General features: G+C 39.2%; 1 protein-coding gene across 1 annotated transcript in view; it reads right to left on the bottom strand.

Annotated features, from left to right (window-relative positions):
• Nucleotides 1–691: 691 nt before the first annotated feature.
• The window catches only part of LOC119773845 (protein crumbs homolog 1-like), a 37165-nt gene continuing 19932 nt past the window's right edge, over nt 692–17924 (bottom strand). The window contains exons 7-13 of the mRNA XM_038271027.1: nt 16771–17724; nt 13972–14510; nt 12820–12985; nt 11826–12687; nt 6993–7097; nt 6724–6850; nt 692–5538 (exon numbers count right to left, since the gene is read on the bottom strand). Coding sequence (XP_038126955.1) covers nt 5317–5538; nt 6724–6850; nt 6993–7097; nt 11826–12687; nt 12820–12985; nt 13972–14510; nt 16771–17724 — 2975 coding nt within the window. The 3' untranslated portion in view covers nt 692–5316. The remainder of the gene's footprint in view (nt 5539–6723; nt 6851–6992; nt 7098–11825; nt 12688–12819; nt 12986–13971; nt 14511–16770; nt 17725–17924) is intronic.

The following is a 17924-nucleotide window of genomic DNA, read 5'->3' as shown; positions in this document are numbered from 1 at the left end:
ACCCAAGCAGAGCACTTATTAGTTATTAAGCATCCATGGAATGGGTGGCCTACGGCTCGGGGTCCGGTTCTCAGCAGGCCCATCTTCAGTTCAGTCCGTTCGTCCAACAGCAACTCAAAGAGATTTGGATTAATCCAATGCAACAATAAGAGGCAATTTGCAAGGAGGTTAATTTTATAACTCATGGTAGCATGCAGGATGTCTAGCCCTTTAGCTACGGCGGTTAGCCGCAGCCTGTAGCACTTCTGCGGCGCTGCTCCGTCTCTCAGGCGGTCACAATCCGTTCTAGTTGCTTCTTTCAGCAAACAATGATCGGGCCCCTGTTGTTCGGCGGTTTGCAGAGCTGGATTAGCTCTTCTCTGTCTCTGCTGCAGCAGGATTCAGGACACACGGCGTTCACTCGGTTTGAATCGCAGGATGGATAAAACGCTGTGTTCAGCTTCTTCTGAATCGCAGGAAAAAGGCAGTCTGACTCTGTCCAGTGAACACAGACTTCTCTGGAGGGATATTGGTCGCTACATAGCGTAGCCTCAGCTGGGAGCGCTTTCTCTAGCCAACAGAGTGCACAAAGTCTGTAAGAACTATGCTCTTTGAATGGCTCAAACATGTTTGACATTTTTCCTTAATCAATAATATTTATTGTGTTTGAAACACATAATTAACCTTCAGAAAACTTTTGCACACCTGATTGTTGAATTTACTCTATTTTATTTTTTCACTTGAACAATAAAAAACAAACAAAAAAATACACTAAGATCCATATGTTTACAGAAATACAAACAACAGACGTTAAAAATAGACATCTATGGTCTCAAACACACCCCTTCTTTACATAGAAAGCTTTAGTTGATGTACAGTAAGAGCTGTTTTTCAGAAGGACATCAAATTAAGAGACTCCAACCAAAGAAATTGAGAAAAAATAATTTTTGACACTTAGAAGCTTCTAAACTCAAAATGGGTTTAAGTCAATGAGGGAAATAATTGTTTTGGTTTAACAGTGAAACAAATTGGAAAAGTTTCATTGAGTTTCTGTTTACTAATCCTGAGCATACTGCAGTTTTAATCAAAATGATTTAGTACACTATACATGACTTTTATGTATTTAATCAGCTAAAGATGTAAGATTGGGGAAGCACTAAACCTTCCACAGTTAGTGGTCTCCCAAATATTTCTCCTTAGCAGTCTGGATATGTCTCAATCACATCTGAAGAGGACCAATATAACATTTTTCCTTGGATTCAGGAGAACATCAAGGCACATATTAGTGTTGCACCATTCACATAACTTTGGAATTACCATTTTCAAATGGTTCTTTTAACCCTTTGATATAGAATACTCAATGCCAATATCAACTGGATTAGATAAAATTATCTTGCCTACGGTCATGCAATTCTACAAAATAATAAAGCAAAGTTATGTCAGCAATAAATAACGTACCAGTGTCATAACACTTAAGATAACATACATTTGTTGCTCTTTATTCTCTTTATTCTTTATCCAGGGCTTTCTTTCAGATTGTATTTGTGTTTGAATGTTAAAGATAGAATGGGTTTTGACAGGAAGAAGATAGCAAAACATAGCTTGAACTGACTAGACATTAATTTACAATATTCACAAAGAATATATCAGATGATGTTTTTGTACATGTCAGACTTTTTGCCATGTACATCCTTGAAGAGGAGCCAAAGAATGAAGAAAATACATAATCTTTTCGTCCTTTAGGTCTCAGATTTCGCTTTTTTTTCCTAACTAGCCTGTACTTTAAGTTGACATGTGCAAAAATCCACATTAATTCAATTCAGTTTATTTATAAAGCTCCAAATCACAACACGTCATCTCGAGGCACTTAACAGAGACAATTCAACCAAATCGTACAGTCAGATTAGTTAAAGTTTTCTGAGGAAAACCAGCTGATTGCATTGACTCGTTGACTCAACAGCTATCCATAACAGCAGACAAGCTTGGAGCACCAATGAAAAATAATACTCACTTTAAACAGGAAGAAATCTGCTGCAGGAAAAACCTGCAGCAGAACAGGGCTCAGAGTGAGTGACCATCTGCTGAGGCTGTCTGTGGAATTTTAGCTCCTAAATATTTTTTCAATGTACTTATATCCTATAGGAGTCTATAAAAGTTGAATTCAGTCTGTCAGGAGTTGTGTGGAAATCCCCAGCTTGGAATCTTGAGGTTTCCACTCCCAAGGACTGCCACTCTGGGTCCCTGAGCAAGTCTACACTGCTCCCTGGGCGCCGCACAACGGCAGGCCGGGGATGGTTTAAATGCATAGAGATTGTTGCTCTGTACTTGAGACAGTGTAATGACAATTTTTTTTGAAAAAAAATAGGAAAGAGTCTTCGGTTTTTGTCATCTGACCAGAAAGGTTCAAGGCTGTGAGAAAGTCTTCCATTTGATAGTCTACTATCAAACTAAAACAATCACCAATGGGGTAAAACAATCACCAACATGGTGGAGATCAATACTTAGGGGGGACTGACTATTTTAAGAAGCTGCACCAGAATGAGGTACTCTCCGAACAGTGGTAAAGTAGGAACCTGTGAAGTTACAAAGACAAAGAATTCAGACCAGAGTATTGCAGTTCCACTTCATAGAGACCACAACTGCATAATTTAAGGGGGAAAAGGAAGGATTTAAAAGCATTCACTTTAAACTACTCGTATATGCGGTTTTATCTTGTTACCCTTAAGACATGATTTACATGAAATACTTAAAACTAAAGCCGGGCGTACACTGTGCGATTTTCGGGGCGATGTGGAATGTTTTCTGTAAAATTTACAGACCGTGAATTTGGGAAACCGACAGCACAGATGAAACTAGAATAAAAGGCAAGTAGTGCTTCTCTGGGTACAGGCAAGTATACAGTAGTGGTGTCAAATTTGCGGACTAATTCTGATTTTATCAAAACATAACCCTGCACTACCAACTAACTGACATAACATTTAACTTATTTGTTGTGCTAATTCACACATTTTTGTGCTAATACATTTAGTGTGAAATAATTAAGAGAAATCATAATAAAGAAATTGGTTGCTAGTTTTTCAGCAAAGTATAAATGAGCGCAGTAGGTAAGTACTTGGAGCAGTAAGTTTGCTTCGAGTTTGACACAAGAGCTCACCCTTTAACAGGCTCTCAGCATCTAAAACAACTGTTTGTTTTATTGTCCGACCAGGGTCTTTCCAAATGGAGTTTGAATGTTCTTTCATGCGTGGGTTTTCTCCGGATACTCCGGCTTCCTCCCACAGTCCAAAAATATGAGTGTTAGGTTAACTGGCATCTCTACATTTTCCTTAGGTGTGAGTGTGTGTATGCATGGTTGTGTGTCTATGTGTTACTCCATGAAGGACTAGCAACCGGTCCAAGTCCTTACTTTTGTGCATAGACTGAGGGAGATAGGTGCCAGCCGCACACAAGTTAAGTGTGAGAAGATGGATGGATGCATGGATGGATGGATGGATGGATGGATAGGTGTTTTGCTAGATCACAGGTTCTTCTAACAGTTTTCTATGCACATTCTTGTCAGGCAAAGTGGGCTTTCCAGTTCTTCAAAAAAGGAGATGTTTTTTTTTACTGAGATGCTTTAAATAAAGCTCTTCAAGCTCCACGAGCTATCAACCATACATTTTTGTATTAAAATCTGTATTTGTGCGGTTTAGTTAAATGCTACATCACTGCACCTCATTGGTTATTCTAGAAATTGGATATATCTAACAAATCAAGCCTTTTGAAATTAGTGTTTATCTCTGCTGAACCACAGATGCATGACTATTTTTCCTCTGGACACCCCATGTTAGTAGTTTTAGAGTTAAAACGCCTTCATAAATAAAGTATGCCCGTTAAATTGTCAAACACAAAAAGTGAATATTCATGATTCACCTATACATCAAGCAGATGTTCTTACATACATCAGACATCAAGCAGATGTTCTTTACAAAATTTAAAACATCCACATTTTGACCTTTTTCTGACACATTAGCCGCAACAGTCACATTTTTTTAAATAAAATTGTCTAAATATACCATTGGGAATATGGAGGATACAGTGACTTCAACCTTTGTAGCATACAGTACATACACATGCAGTACAAGACACACATATGAGGACAATCACAAAGTCAAATACAGGTAGAAATCTAGATGGCAGGGTCACCCTGTTCATTCATACAGTGTACACAAAGAAAGGGATACAGCTGAAGATGCCCCAATCTGATTTGTCTTTAGGAGCCTGATGGAGTTCTGTGTTTGTGCCCACTAAACACTCAGTTTGATGCTGACCACATTGTTCATGCTAAATATTTATCATTGCAAACTGCCTGTTTAGTGTTGGAGAAAGACATTTTTGTTTTACCTAAATTATTTAAACATTAAGTCTCTAAAGCAAGAGAACAGCGATTTCTGTTTTCTGTGCTCTTACTGGAACCATAATTTAATTATTTATAAGGAGAATTTAGAGTCATATTAAAAAAGTGAGTAAACATGCTGCCTAGTGCTACAGAAAAAAAATGGTTCACTCAAAACAAAGGCAAAAAGAGCAACACGTGTTCAAAGGAAACTACAACTATGTGTCCAGTCAGATTATTGGAACATTTTCTGGGAGATGTTTCTTAGAATAACAGAGCAGTTTTCTACAACTTCTTAATCTGAGATTTTAATGTAATTTTAAGGAAATATATTTAGGTATTCACTGTGGTCATTTTTTTTCTACTTCTATTAAAAAACAATTGAGGAGTAAATATTATGAAATGCCTATTCTGTAATAAGTAACAGAAAAAAAGAAATCCTGATCAGGACATCCTATATACAGCAGTAAGAATGTCTTTGAAAGCCCAAATAGATTAACATTTAGAGACAGTTCTACTAAATAAACTCTAAATACATTCAAATGGTTTGTGGTATGTTTTTCTTACTCATATGAACACATTATTTGTCAAAGAAAAGTAGGACAAGTTGATCAGGTACAAAAATACTGAATTCAATGGTTTAAAAATCATTCCCGCTGCCAAAGGGTTGACAGTACTTGTCACAGTGTAAAAGACTTGTGCAAATTTCCTCACAGAATTATGCAACAATCATTGAGATTCTTTTTGTTTCACAAACCGTCATTTCCTTTTTATATCATCACAAGAAAGAAGCAAAAATGAATTCATTTGTATCCAGCATCAGCAGCTGTTCCAGGCAGCTGACTTCCCTACTGTTTCTTCTGAGTTTGTAGAGCAATCAGTATGATTTTGCCATATATATATTTGCTCTGGCATTATATGCATCCTTTGGATGCAAGATTCTGAGAAGGCAACTTCAGAATTTAGATCAGCCTCTCCTCGGGTGGTACTTTGAGCACGCTTCCCATTTCCAACCTTGCGCCGGCTACCTCCTGAGAGCTGGGACTGTATGTGCCCTCTGACTGCCTCTTCTTTCGTGCTGTCATGATCATGAAAAAAACTGTCACAATGGCTAGCAGCACACACAGGGTTGTCAGGGGGATGGTCACTGCCAGCCAGGGAACTCGCTCCTTATGCTCCCCTTTCTGAAAAAAGAGCATGGGATATTATTTACTTTTAAACTGAATTTCAACTTAGGCTCTGTGTTCTGTGTCTTACCTATGACTGAGTATATACGTATATATATGAATACATATGTCTGGAGGAGGGCTAAGTTAGGCATGACAAGAAAACATCTTTATGCAGTTAGAGTAGATATTATCAACTATGTGGTGCCTGTTGTTCTTTTGTTTACATGAGAAATCAATGTCTTACCTGGTACAGCAAGTACAACTCTATTGAAAACAGTTTACTGTTGCACAAGATAGATATTCATTTATTTATTTTTTTTTATCATTATTTTGTTCCTTCACTAGGTGATATTTCTGGTCTTTTTAATGACAAAAATATGGTGTTGACATAGGAAGATTCTATCCAAACTGTATCTTTTACTGCAGGGATTAGTAATTTTTATTTTTATTTTTTTGGCTAGTATTAGATTGTTTGCAAATTTCTATGATCTCCCAAATGCTTTATTTAAATTTATTGTTTTGTGGTTTCCCAACACAAGGCATACAACATTATTCTGACCATTTGTTTCTTCCCTTTTCCAACTCCATCATTACACATATAATGCTAAAATAAGCTGTTTTCTGATAATACAAATTTATCTTAAGACATTTTGTACTATTTCCTTAAAAATTCCAATTGTCATGGACTGTGCTCTATACAAACAACAATACCTAAGGAGTTAAGCAAGGTGTTCCTGCTCAAAAAAAGATTTAAAGCAAAACTGCATAACTTCTGAACCTAGTATTAGCTTAATTTGAGATATATTAAATTATTTTTCTGGTAAATATAATGGCCCTTGGTGTGTATCAACAGGCTGCCAGTACAAAATTCACCTATTGTTCTGTTTTGAGTTTTGTTTTCTCTGATCTGGCTCAGAATCCTGCATGTTCTCCGGGGCTGAAGCATCTGGGACACTCTGGCTGGCGCCTGCCGCATCTCCTTGGCAGTACTGGCTAGATCCTACCCCGTTCTATGGATATGGACTGAACTGCTAAACCAGAGTCCAGTGATGGGCGGTGCCCTGCCCTAACCACAGATACCCCAGATCCACAGCCCAATCTGTATTTTTTAATAAACGCTTTGAGTTATCTGTCTGGCCCTGAATACTGGATGCTATGTTCTGAACTTATGCCACAATTTGAAAAATGTGTTCAACTTACTTTGTTATCACACAATTTACCACTGAAGCCTGTGACACACACACACTGAAAGTGGTTGAGCTGGTCTAGACAGGTGGCTCCATTTTGACAGGGACTGGATTCACACTCATCTATTTCCATCTCACACCTGAAACACATCAGAAGGTTTTAGTAAAACACTGACCAACAGGCTTTTGTAAACAAATACCCACACACAATTTTAAACAGATACACCTTGCTAAGTGCATAAAGTTTACAGTACCATTTACAGTATGGTATCAAGGTCCTACCTTTCACCAGTGTATCCAGGTTTGCAGGTGCAGTTGCCTCCTATGCAAACCCCACCATTAAGGCAATCCATGAATGCATCACAAGCTACTGGCGGGAAACGCCATCTATTAAAAACACAAAATGTATTTGCCATGATACTTGGCCTTTTTTCATTACTGACAAATGATTTAGATAATATCAGAAAATAATTAAAAAATACATTCTTTTGCACAAAATAAACAGGTCATTAGTCCATCACAGACTGTCCATGGTCACACCAATTCATATTTAAGGTGGACTAAGAGTGGCTCATTATTGCACTTACATATATGTTTTTACTTGTAATAGGAACCCAGAGGAACTATGCAGCAAACTCCACATTGATGTCCTGACTAGTAAATTAAACCCAGGACTGTTTTTACTGAAAGTAAGCAAAATACTCCTTTGTATAGTCTCATGAGCCTTACAAGATTAATTCTAATTAGAACATACTGTATATGGCACACAGCATCAACCACATTTTAAAACACAAATATTATGAGCATATACTGCAGATGCTGGCTTCACAAATATATGCATAAGAAAGTCTAGCACACGTTTGAATCATGTTAGGGCTTGAAGGAATACAGTTTATCATGACTCAGTGGCTTAAATGTTGTTCAGGTAATAAATCAGACAAGAAACATTGAAAAGGCTGTGGGGGACTGAATAAAGCCCAGGAGAGTGTGGTTTAGTCTTTGGACCAGATTCTTTGAAAAAGAAGCTGATTAGTCAGTCATTTGCATTCATTCATTTGCATGGGATTAAACTGATTTCAGATTATAAAGTAAAAAAATCTTGGTGTTATTTTTGATCAGGACCTGTCAGTTAAAGCTACAGTGTGTAATTTTCAGCGACATCTAGCGGTCAGACTGCAGCAACATGAACATCTCCCCCCCACCGCTTCTCCCCCCAACAGTACGGTGAGTGTTACGGGACAAAATGTCTGCCACGACGTCCGCATCACCTACCTTCTCAAGTGATGAGGTTTGTTTACATAGATAATTTTACAGATAGTATTTCATTAGTCTGTGTAGGGTATAGATTTCATGTAGACTTAAGATAATAAATATACCCGTTATTTTTTCTACATCGTTGTGACGTTTTGGTGAGCTGCTTTGCATGGTGATATAAACAGACGAAGTAATTGTAGTCATTAGTTTAACAGCGAGATTGTGTTCGCTGGAAGAATATATATTCCCTGTTTACAGAGTCCAAGTCTTGTTTGTGGCACGGGGATTACAAGGCGAGGAAGAGGGCGAGGAAGAGGGCCAGGTTGGGCGTGCAGCCAGGGCCAGGCGAGGGAGAGGTGCCAGCGGGGTGACTAGAGCAGAGGGGGAAAGGCTTGAAGATCTCCAAAGGAGCCGGAGAGAAGTAACCGAGGTATATATCCGTAGCTCGCTGATATGCAGCTTCATATATCTGTCTCTCTCACACTCACACACGCCACTTTCAGCTGTGGTAATTTTATGAAGCTGTGGCCTTATCTAGGTAATGCTACCAGACATCTTGACAATAGTTTGGTTGAAACGGGATGTGGGGGTGGGGTATTACGTGTATAAAAAGACAATTGTGTGTGTAGGATTAATTACCTGTCCAACAGAAAACTGGCGATTTGAGCGTCACTTTGAAAACCTTTTTTCTCCATCAGTGACTTCCATCGTGGAAATGCCGTGCCAATGTTGATCCGTGTTTTTTGCCGTTTCTTGTCACACTTGTGTTTATTCTCGTCGTGTTTCCGCTTCTTAGATGACGGGGGTTCGGTGTCTGCCGCTTTTCGTTGTGATACAGAGTAGGCATGATCCTCCATTCGTCTGATGTTTGGCCACACAGTGCCAAACAGTTTGCAAAGTCACTCACGCCTGCCGCCTTGTTCACCTTTGTTGTTACTGAAGCGCCGTATACCTGCTTCTTCTTCTTCTTTGGTTTCAGGCAGACTAAACGCTTCTCAGGCATAATACTGCCATCTACTGTTCAGTACCGTCTCAGTTCATCTCTCTCAACTTGCCATAGTTACTTTCAAGCGTAATGGGCGATCTCGCAATTGCTAGTTTGTTGCCTCTGCGCTTGCCGTAGCGCAAAGATGTCTGCCTCCATGGCTGCGAGACCCGCTCCTATGTAATTATAAATAACGAATTCTAAGGCAACGCAAATATTATGGTTAAAAGGCTGAGCTCATAGGTGATGATAAATAACATAGTTATGTATAATATATTCCATTTCTGACTTCATATCCCTGTAATTATTACACACTGTAGCTTTAAATCCCATATCAAAGAGGTTTCTAGAATTTCCTTCTTTCATCTGGTCAATATTGCAAAAACTAGAAATGTCCTGTCAAAGGGTGCTGCTGAGAAATTACTCCATGAATTTGTTACTTCAAGGCTGGACTACTGTAATTCCTTACTATCAGGAAATCCACAAACTGTACTTAAAAGATTTCAGCTGATCCAAAATGCTGCAAATGATGAAAATGAAAAAGAGAGAGATCATATCTCTCCTATCCTAGCTTATCTTCATTGCCTTCCTGTTGAATCGAGAACAGAATTTAAAATCCTTCTTCTCACATATAAAGCCTTAAATGGCCAAGCTCCATCTTATATCAGATATCTGATTCTTCCCTATATTCCTAACAGAGCACTTGGCTCTCAATCTGCAGGTTTACTCATTGGTCCTGGAATTTCTAAAAGTAGAATGGGAGGTAGATCTTTTAGTTATCAACCTCTGTCTACTTTTAAGACTAGGCTTAAAACTTTCCTTTTTGATAAAGCTTATAGTTAGAGTGGCTCAGGTTATCCTGAGTTATCTCTATAGTTATGCTGCTATAGGTTTAGACTTCTGGAGGACCCCCATTTTATCATTCTGCTTCATTCTATCTCTATTTCCCCACTCTGCAGAATCTGTTATGTTCTCTGCTTTTTCTCATAGTAGCTTTGCCTCGTCTGTTCCTGTTTGGCTGTGACGTCATCCTGGAGAGAAGTATCAGCTGTGCTGCTGCCATCAACATCCTTGTTTATAGATGTTGGAGATCTGCCTGTTTTCCAATGTAGTCCTGTTTCTCTGACTGTGACTGGCTGGATGTGCTCTCTTTCATCCTCTGATATGGGAGCTGGCTCGGAGCTCGTCTGCCTGGTTGTGTGTTTCCTGGACGGGGCCGCCTTTTACAGCTGCTTTTTGTATCTCTGCTTCTGTCTCCTTGAACCCCAGTCGGCCTCGGCAGATGGCCGCTCACACTGAGCCTGGTTCTGCTTTAGGTTTTTTCCTGTTAAAAGGGAGTTTTTCCTCTCCACTGTCGCTACAAGCATGTTTAGTGTGAGGTATTGCATTCGAGTCAATGAGTCGATGCAATCAACTGGTTTTCCTTAGATAGAAAACTTTGAATCAATTTGACTGGATTATCTGGTGAACTGTAAAGTGCCTTGAGATGACATGTGTTGTGAATTGGTGCTATATAAATAAACTGAATTGAATTGAATATGCAGAGCTGACAAACTAGGTGACTCTAGAGATCGCCATTACCCTCAAACTTGACTGTGGCAAGTTAGACCTTTATAAAATGTATACCAAAACAGATTAATAGAATATTATTTATAGTATGATCTTTGAAAACAAACTTCATCTTTACTTGACATGATAGGTGATGCAGATTTTATGTAAGCCATTTCGTACTACAGTATAGTTGGAGGTGGAAAAGTGTTGGGATTGAGCAGTTGAAAATTATAGTGTAGCTTTAAAGCAAGATTTAAAAAAATACTGATATTTTATTTACATCTGTTTTTTTTATTTTAAGTGGTGTGTTGTGGACGCTTTGAACATGTGTACCTCATTTTCAATAACAGAAACAAAGGAGAACTTCCTCTCTCTCTGCCTGCAGGCGTTGGCTGCAGAGCTGCGTTGGACTCCCTGTCAGTGCTTCAGGGGAGAGAGGGGCTCACTCAGTCACTCCTCAGTAAAGAAAATTGCTATAGTCTGAGCAATCAGGGCTTACATGTGTTGTCAACTGTCTACAAAAACACATTGTAAAGTCACCAGATTTGTCACTAGTAACTTTTAAAAAAAGTCAGAGGAGGGTCTGAAAAGTCGCTAACCTGGCAAAATTTTTTCTATCCTGCCTTTCTTCGGTCTATCATCAGTTTTTAATTGCCCGCTCTGCAGACAGTGGGTTTGAATGTGCGGTGACAGCTTAAGAAATTATTTACTCACAGGGGCCACCTTTTTGAAGTGACATCAGTTGCGAACAGACCAATGGGCAAACACTGTGCGCAGGTGGTGCTCATGGGAGATGAAATGTCAAAGTTGTATTAAGATTAGCCTATTATTTCAGATGATGTTTCAGAAGACTACAATGAATAAGATAAATGGAGGCTATTAGGAGCGGCTTTAATACCCACCAAAGCAAGTTGATGGCTGTTTATGTCAAGCCCTCAATGTCATCGGTCTGTAATAAACCTAGAAAAGCTAACAACATGTATCTCCATCTATATACTTTTTCTTTCATTCAATTCTAACATACCTTGTTTGTTCCACAGGAAATTAGATTTTACACACTTTTATATATTTTGCTATTTTTATACCTGGATATCAAGATATGAGCTGTAAGCTTAAACAAAACCTTGAATAAATGCAAAAATGTAGATTTATGCTCTTTAGGTGGAAAATTCTGAGCGTTGACCTTTAATAGCTTTAGATTTATATCCTTGAGAGGGAATTTGGTTAACACCAAATCATGTTTTCAAACTGTCAAACCCTGTATGTCGTTAGTAAAACACATGCAGGAGTCACTATATTAAAGTTACTTAATAGGGAATACTTACTGACAACGCTTGCCCTTGTACCCAGGAGGACATGAGCAGGTATAAGTTCCAGCAACTTGTTCACATAATCCTCCATTTACGCAGCTGAACTCCTGGCAATTATCCACTTCATCCTGACAATTTTTCCCTTTATATCCAGGTTCACATTCACACTGATAGTCTGCCATGAGGTCTTTGCATAAACCGTAGACACAGGGAGCTGAAGAGCACTCGTTTATCTCCTTCTCACACAAGCTCCCTTCCCATCCAGGGCCGCAGCTGCAGTTAAACTCATTAAACTGGTCATGACACACACCCTGGTTAAGGCAGGGCTGGGCATCACAAACTGGTGAACCTTGGCACCCAATGATTGGTTCAAGGCCACTTATCTTGGAGAACCGGCTTCGCTGTGGTGTGTCTGGTACCTTTATTAGAGGCAGATAAACGCCACCTATTCTCACTTCCTGTAAACATCCAATGTAGCGTTCGGCCAGCCAAACCTTGCTGTTATTCAGAAAGTTCAAGTTGCCGCTTACTCCAAAGCTGACACCAGTCCTCTGCCCATCAATAGTGAGGTGCCAACGAGACACTGAAGACAGAGGGTTGACCATACTGAGGTGGATCTGGTGCCATGCACCATCTGAGATGGTCCTGTCGCTGGTAAAGGCCAGTAGTTCTTCACCTGGCCCACTGTCCAGTTTGACCAGTAGGCTGGAGTTTAATAGGCCCAAACACAATACTTGTGCTCTGCCTTCAGAACGCAACAAGATCCCATTCTCGTTCCGTGTCCGTATGGCCATGGTGATGTTCGTCACAGGGTTCAGAAGGGAGCCATTGGCAATATACTGAATAGAGTTGTTTTGAAAAACAGCTTCTGTCAAACCTATTGGGATAAAACAAGTTACAGTAATTACAAAACTGATTTTGTAAAATGAATAAAAAAACAAAGATCTTTGTAAATTATAATACAATGAGCAATATCAGCTTTTTAAGACAAACAAACATTACTTCTTACATTCATAACCATCCATCAGATCCACACAGCTTGCTCCTTCATAGCAGGGCTTGTCAATGCACCACAGGCGTGTTTCACAGAGCTGGCCAGAAAAGTTCACAGGGCACAAGCACTTGAAATCATTCCAAGTGACCTGGCATTTCCCCTTATTTAAACAGGGGTTAACCTATGAACAGAACACAGATTGAGGGATTAAATGATCAAGTGTAAAATCTCTTACCTGATGAACCCACCTAAGTGAAAGCTGCACAGGGGATTAGTAACATGCAGATCGAGGTTCTTTCAAAGACAATCAAACGGCTAAACTTTAAACATCCTACAAAATGATCCATTAATAGTTCCTGGGGATTTAATAAAAAAAAAATCTTTTGCAATTAAATTCTGCAAAATGCACTTTTTGAGTTTGACAGGCTTCAAATGTCACCTTATTACTAACTAGTCCAACTGTGTGTAATTTAATCTCATTATGGATACAGGATTTCCCTGAAGGACTAAGAGGTTTGCTAGAGAACATTATTGAACAAACAGCATGTTTGAAGACCAACACCAAGAAGCACAATAGAGCAGTTGCAGCGATAGTCATCGCAAAGTTTAATTTAGGGTTAGGTAAAAAAAATATGAAAAGCAGCCAGAGATACAAATTGACATTTAAATAGCTGAAGAGATCCACAGCTTCCCATTAATTACAAATTGTTACAGTTGCTAAAGGGACTCTACTGGTTACTTGTGTTTTAAATTGGCTGTGCAATCTCATCTGGATATTAAATTTTTAAAAATTTAGTGAGACATTCAAATATTCCGTTTTCATACTTTTAGTCTGAATGAATTTTGATCATCTCACAAATCTAAATGTGCATTATTTTACCTGTATATATTAGTTATATTGATGAAATATAAGTATTAGATATTGTTATCAGCTCAGAGTTTCATATCAGACCACCTGTAATGATAAAACAATATAATTTCCTGAAACTGATACATTACTCAAAATAATTGCAAATAGGTTTCTACAGAAACAAATAAGCCAAAGCTTTTGAAACTTTATTTTTGTTAATTTACTTTGTGGATAGTGAATACTTCTGTTTCACAATACGTCATTAAAATTTGGATTACCTATATATATACATAAATAATTTTATACATCTCCTTTACCTTGCATGTGTTGTCACTGTTACATCCTTTATGCACGTTCTCTGTGGTTGACTGGTAAATTTCCAAATCCTTGGGATGATCACCAAAACTTATTTGTTTGTCATCCAGTCGAATGTCCTGTAAGCACCCCTTGAAGTTTCCACCCCATGCATTAGTATTCTTGCCTGCAGGGAGCCCTCCAACAAAGGCCACATCTCCTGCTTCTATATTAATGTTGCCTATGGCCCGATGATTCCCGGCTTTAGGGAAAACCACATGAGAATTGTTAATCTGTATCATCACTAAATGATTCTTCCCATCAGTGACTTGCTTAGATTCTGACAAAAGAGTTGTGTGAGGACTGTAGATGGCAACAGTGCCTTCCTTGAGATAGATTGTCAAATAGGACTCTCCCTCTCGGCGGAACTGCAGGATTAAACCGTTGGGTTTGAGGGATCGCAGTAAAAAGGAAATGGTGAAATTTTCTCCATGGCTGGTTGAAATGTTGACTGCGGAGTGGCTGCTGGTGTTTTCATGGCCAAACGTCCATGAGGAGTATTCTGAAATGTAGGTTGAAAAAAAAAGGTGTAACTATATTACTCACACACTCAAACTGGCCATACAGCTATATATCATTCAAACTCACTGAGCTACTGTGTTGTTTACTCTACAGTTTCAGACAAAAGTCACCCTACTTTTGGGGTTTTCAGTTTTCCAGATATTGTTTTGTGAAGAAATGATCATATCTCTGTAATATATTTGAGAAACAGGAATTGGCTTGACAGGTTTAACAGTGCTTTACATTTCAACAATCCACACATATTTAAAATAACACAGAGGTCCAAAAAACATATCATGTAGGAAGTTACAATTTAAAAATTTTTGGAACTGTCAAGAGTTCATAAGAGGTTCCTATGGAAGAGATGTGAGTGACTGATGACCTTCTGGCTGGAGTGGATGACCTTCCATATTGCAAATTTTTTAATTATCTTTTGAAACATGAAGACATACACTCACCGGCCACTTTATTAGGTACACCTGTCCAACTGCTCGTTAACACTTAACTTCTAAGCAGCCAATCGCATGGCGGCAACTCAGTGCATTTAGGCATGTAGACATGGTCAAGACAATCTCCTGCAGTTCAAACCGAGCATCAGTATGGGGAAGAAAGGTGATTTGAGTGACTTTGAACGTGGCATGATTGTTGGTGCCAGAAGGGCTGGTCTGAGTATTTCTGAAACTGCTGATCTACTGGGATTTTCACGCACAACCATCTCTAGGGTTTACAGAGAATGGTCCGAAAAAGATCCAGTGAGCGGCAGTTCTGTGGGCGGAAATGCCTTGTTGATGCCAGAGGTCAGAGGAGAATGGCCAGACTGGTTCGAGCTGATAGAAGGGCAACAGTGACTCAAATATGTGACTCAAATGTGCAACGCCACAGCCTATCTGAGTATTGTTGCTGACCATGTCCATCCCTTTATGACCACAATGTACCCAACTTCTGATGGCTACTTTCAGCAGGATAATGCGCCATGTCATAAAGCTGGAATCATCTCAGACTGGTTTCTTGAACATGACAATGAGTTCACTGTACTCAAATGGCCTCCACAGTCCCCAGATCTCAATCCAATAGAGCATCTTTGGGATGTGGTGGAACGGGAGATTTGCATCATGGATGAGCAGCCGACAAATCTGCGGCAACTGTGTGATGCCATCATGTCAATATGGACCAAACTCCCTGAGGAATGCTTCCAGCACCTTGTTGAATCTATGCCACGAAAAATTGAGTCAGTTCTGAAGGCAAAAGGGGGTCCAACCCGTTACTAGCATGGGGTACCTAATAAAGTGGCCGATGAGTGTATACAGGAAGTTTGCAGACTCTGAGTTGAGCTCAGTTTAAAGAGAGTCAGCAGATCCTGTCTTAGATTGAGTCTTCTGAGGATTGTAAGTAGGTGTAGTAGGGCCTTTTTCACAATCACCATGGAGTTACACCTCCATCTAGCAAACAATTTGCTAGAGCAGGAACGTAAAACTAGCCGCCCTCTCCACAAAAGCTGAGGGCTGTGGACAGATTAGGGCTTATTTGAACTATCTGAACCTAGTAAGAAATAAAATATCAGACAATTATTGGGAAAAAGACAAATGTCTAATAGCATAGTTTACAGGTTTTGACTAAGGATGAGATCATGGTTTTGGGGAGACTATTTAGGCTTAAAGCTGCTGGATCTAATCATTCAAAAGCTACACTGCAAAAAGATAAAAATCTAGATAAGTCATTTTTTCTTCAAATAAGTGCATTTGTTCTTGAATTGAGGAGGTAAAAGAGACATTTTGCCAATGGAACAAGACAATTTACACTTAAAATAAGAAAACACAATTGCATTGTCTTATTTCAAGTGCATATTATCTAATTATCTTATTTTAAGAATAAAATTACTCATTCCATTGGCAAACTATCTCATTTACCTACTCAAAATAAGGGTGAATACACTTAATTTAAGAAATTTTAAGTTACTTCTAGATAATTTTTGCAGTGTAGTTCTGCCATGTGTTGTAATACATGTTTTTATTAATTACTGCAGTTGTTTATAGTACTATTTTTGCTCCAGTGGCCCTACTTCACTGGCAAACAACAAAAGACTAATTTCAAATGAGTTATTTGTGTGGAAATAATGAGTGTTTGTAAATCTTGGCAGGAACAGCACATGACTTTGAAATAACAAATTAATCTGGGTTGACACAGGTGGTGAAATGTTGCCAGTCATGGCACTTTACGTTTCCTGAAAATGAAGAAAAATAAAGACTTGTTATAAACTTTACCTTTTTCACAGTGAATGCCATAATATGGCCGATGACAGACACAGTCTGCATGAACCCACATGTCCACACACTGTCCATGCTCCGAGCAGACTCTGTTAGAACACCAATCCTTTTTTGAACATCCAAGTTCCAAGCCTTTGTTTTCTTCCCTTATGAGGTCTTGAGGTAGCAACAGTTTCAGGTCAACTTTAAGGTCTTCTATACAGCCAATAAATCCTTTTCCACTTGAAAAGTGAGTGGAATATTCTGGAGGTACTCCTCCAATATAAAGCTGTCGGAAAAAGTTGGGCTGGAGGAAAATCAGATGGTTGTGACTTTCATTCCTGATCTGGCATCCTTCCTTACAACCAGGCCCTTGAACGGTCAAAACCAACCCCTCATCCATGGTCACAGTCACTTGGTACCATTTCCCATCATTGAATGGGGTGGAGTAAACCAACTTCAGTAACCTCCCTGAGTTTACTACAGCTTGGAGGAAGCCGTTAACAAGTTCTAGGGAGAGAAAGTGCTCAGCTGTTCCCCGGTAGTATACCACCATGTTTGGGAGAGTACTCCTGAAACGAAGCTGCATGTGGAGTCCTTGGATTTTATCTACAGCCTCTTGTGTATTCCTATTCTTGAAAACTGGCAGCTGCATATAAACATAACCCTCTCTGTTGAAGGAGAAAGTCGTTGAAGTATTGCAGCGTTCTCCACCCCAGCCAGGGGGACACATACAGATGTAACTGTGCCCCCCATCACTTTTCAGTATTGGCATGCAGGTTGCCCCATTTTGACATTGGTTCTGCCGGCAGCCAAGCAGCTTCACATCACAGTCACGTCCACCCCAGGGTTCCTGATCTTGCTCTGGTGAGGGACAGTGACACTTGTAGGAGTTGGCACCATTTTCACATGTGGCTCCGTTCAGACAGGGATTGCTGTCACATTCATTGATGTCAACCTCGCAGAAAACACCTTAACGAAAAAACAAAAACACTAATAAAAATGTTGCTCATGAAACACTTATTGAGAAGGATTTCACACAGTGATTTTATCTAGGACAGTAAATTCTAATATAATCCTAACAATTTAAAAAAAGGTGTGTTGGAAAGTTAATAATAACTTACTGACTGACACAAATAGAGATAAAAAGGCAGTTCTGGTTTGTGTGAGGC

This window comes from Cyprinodon tularosa, unplaced genomic scaffold, assembly GCF_016077235.1.
Source record: "Cyprinodon tularosa strain WSP-4 unplaced genomic scaffold, ASM1607723v1 ctg789, whole genome shotgun sequence".
Classification (NCBI taxonomy): domain Eukaryota; kingdom Metazoa; phylum Chordata; class Actinopteri; order Cyprinodontiformes; family Cyprinodontidae; genus Cyprinodon; species Cyprinodon tularosa.
Note: the sequence above shows the minus strand (reverse complement) of the source record. Positions and strands in the feature narration are given on the sequence as shown.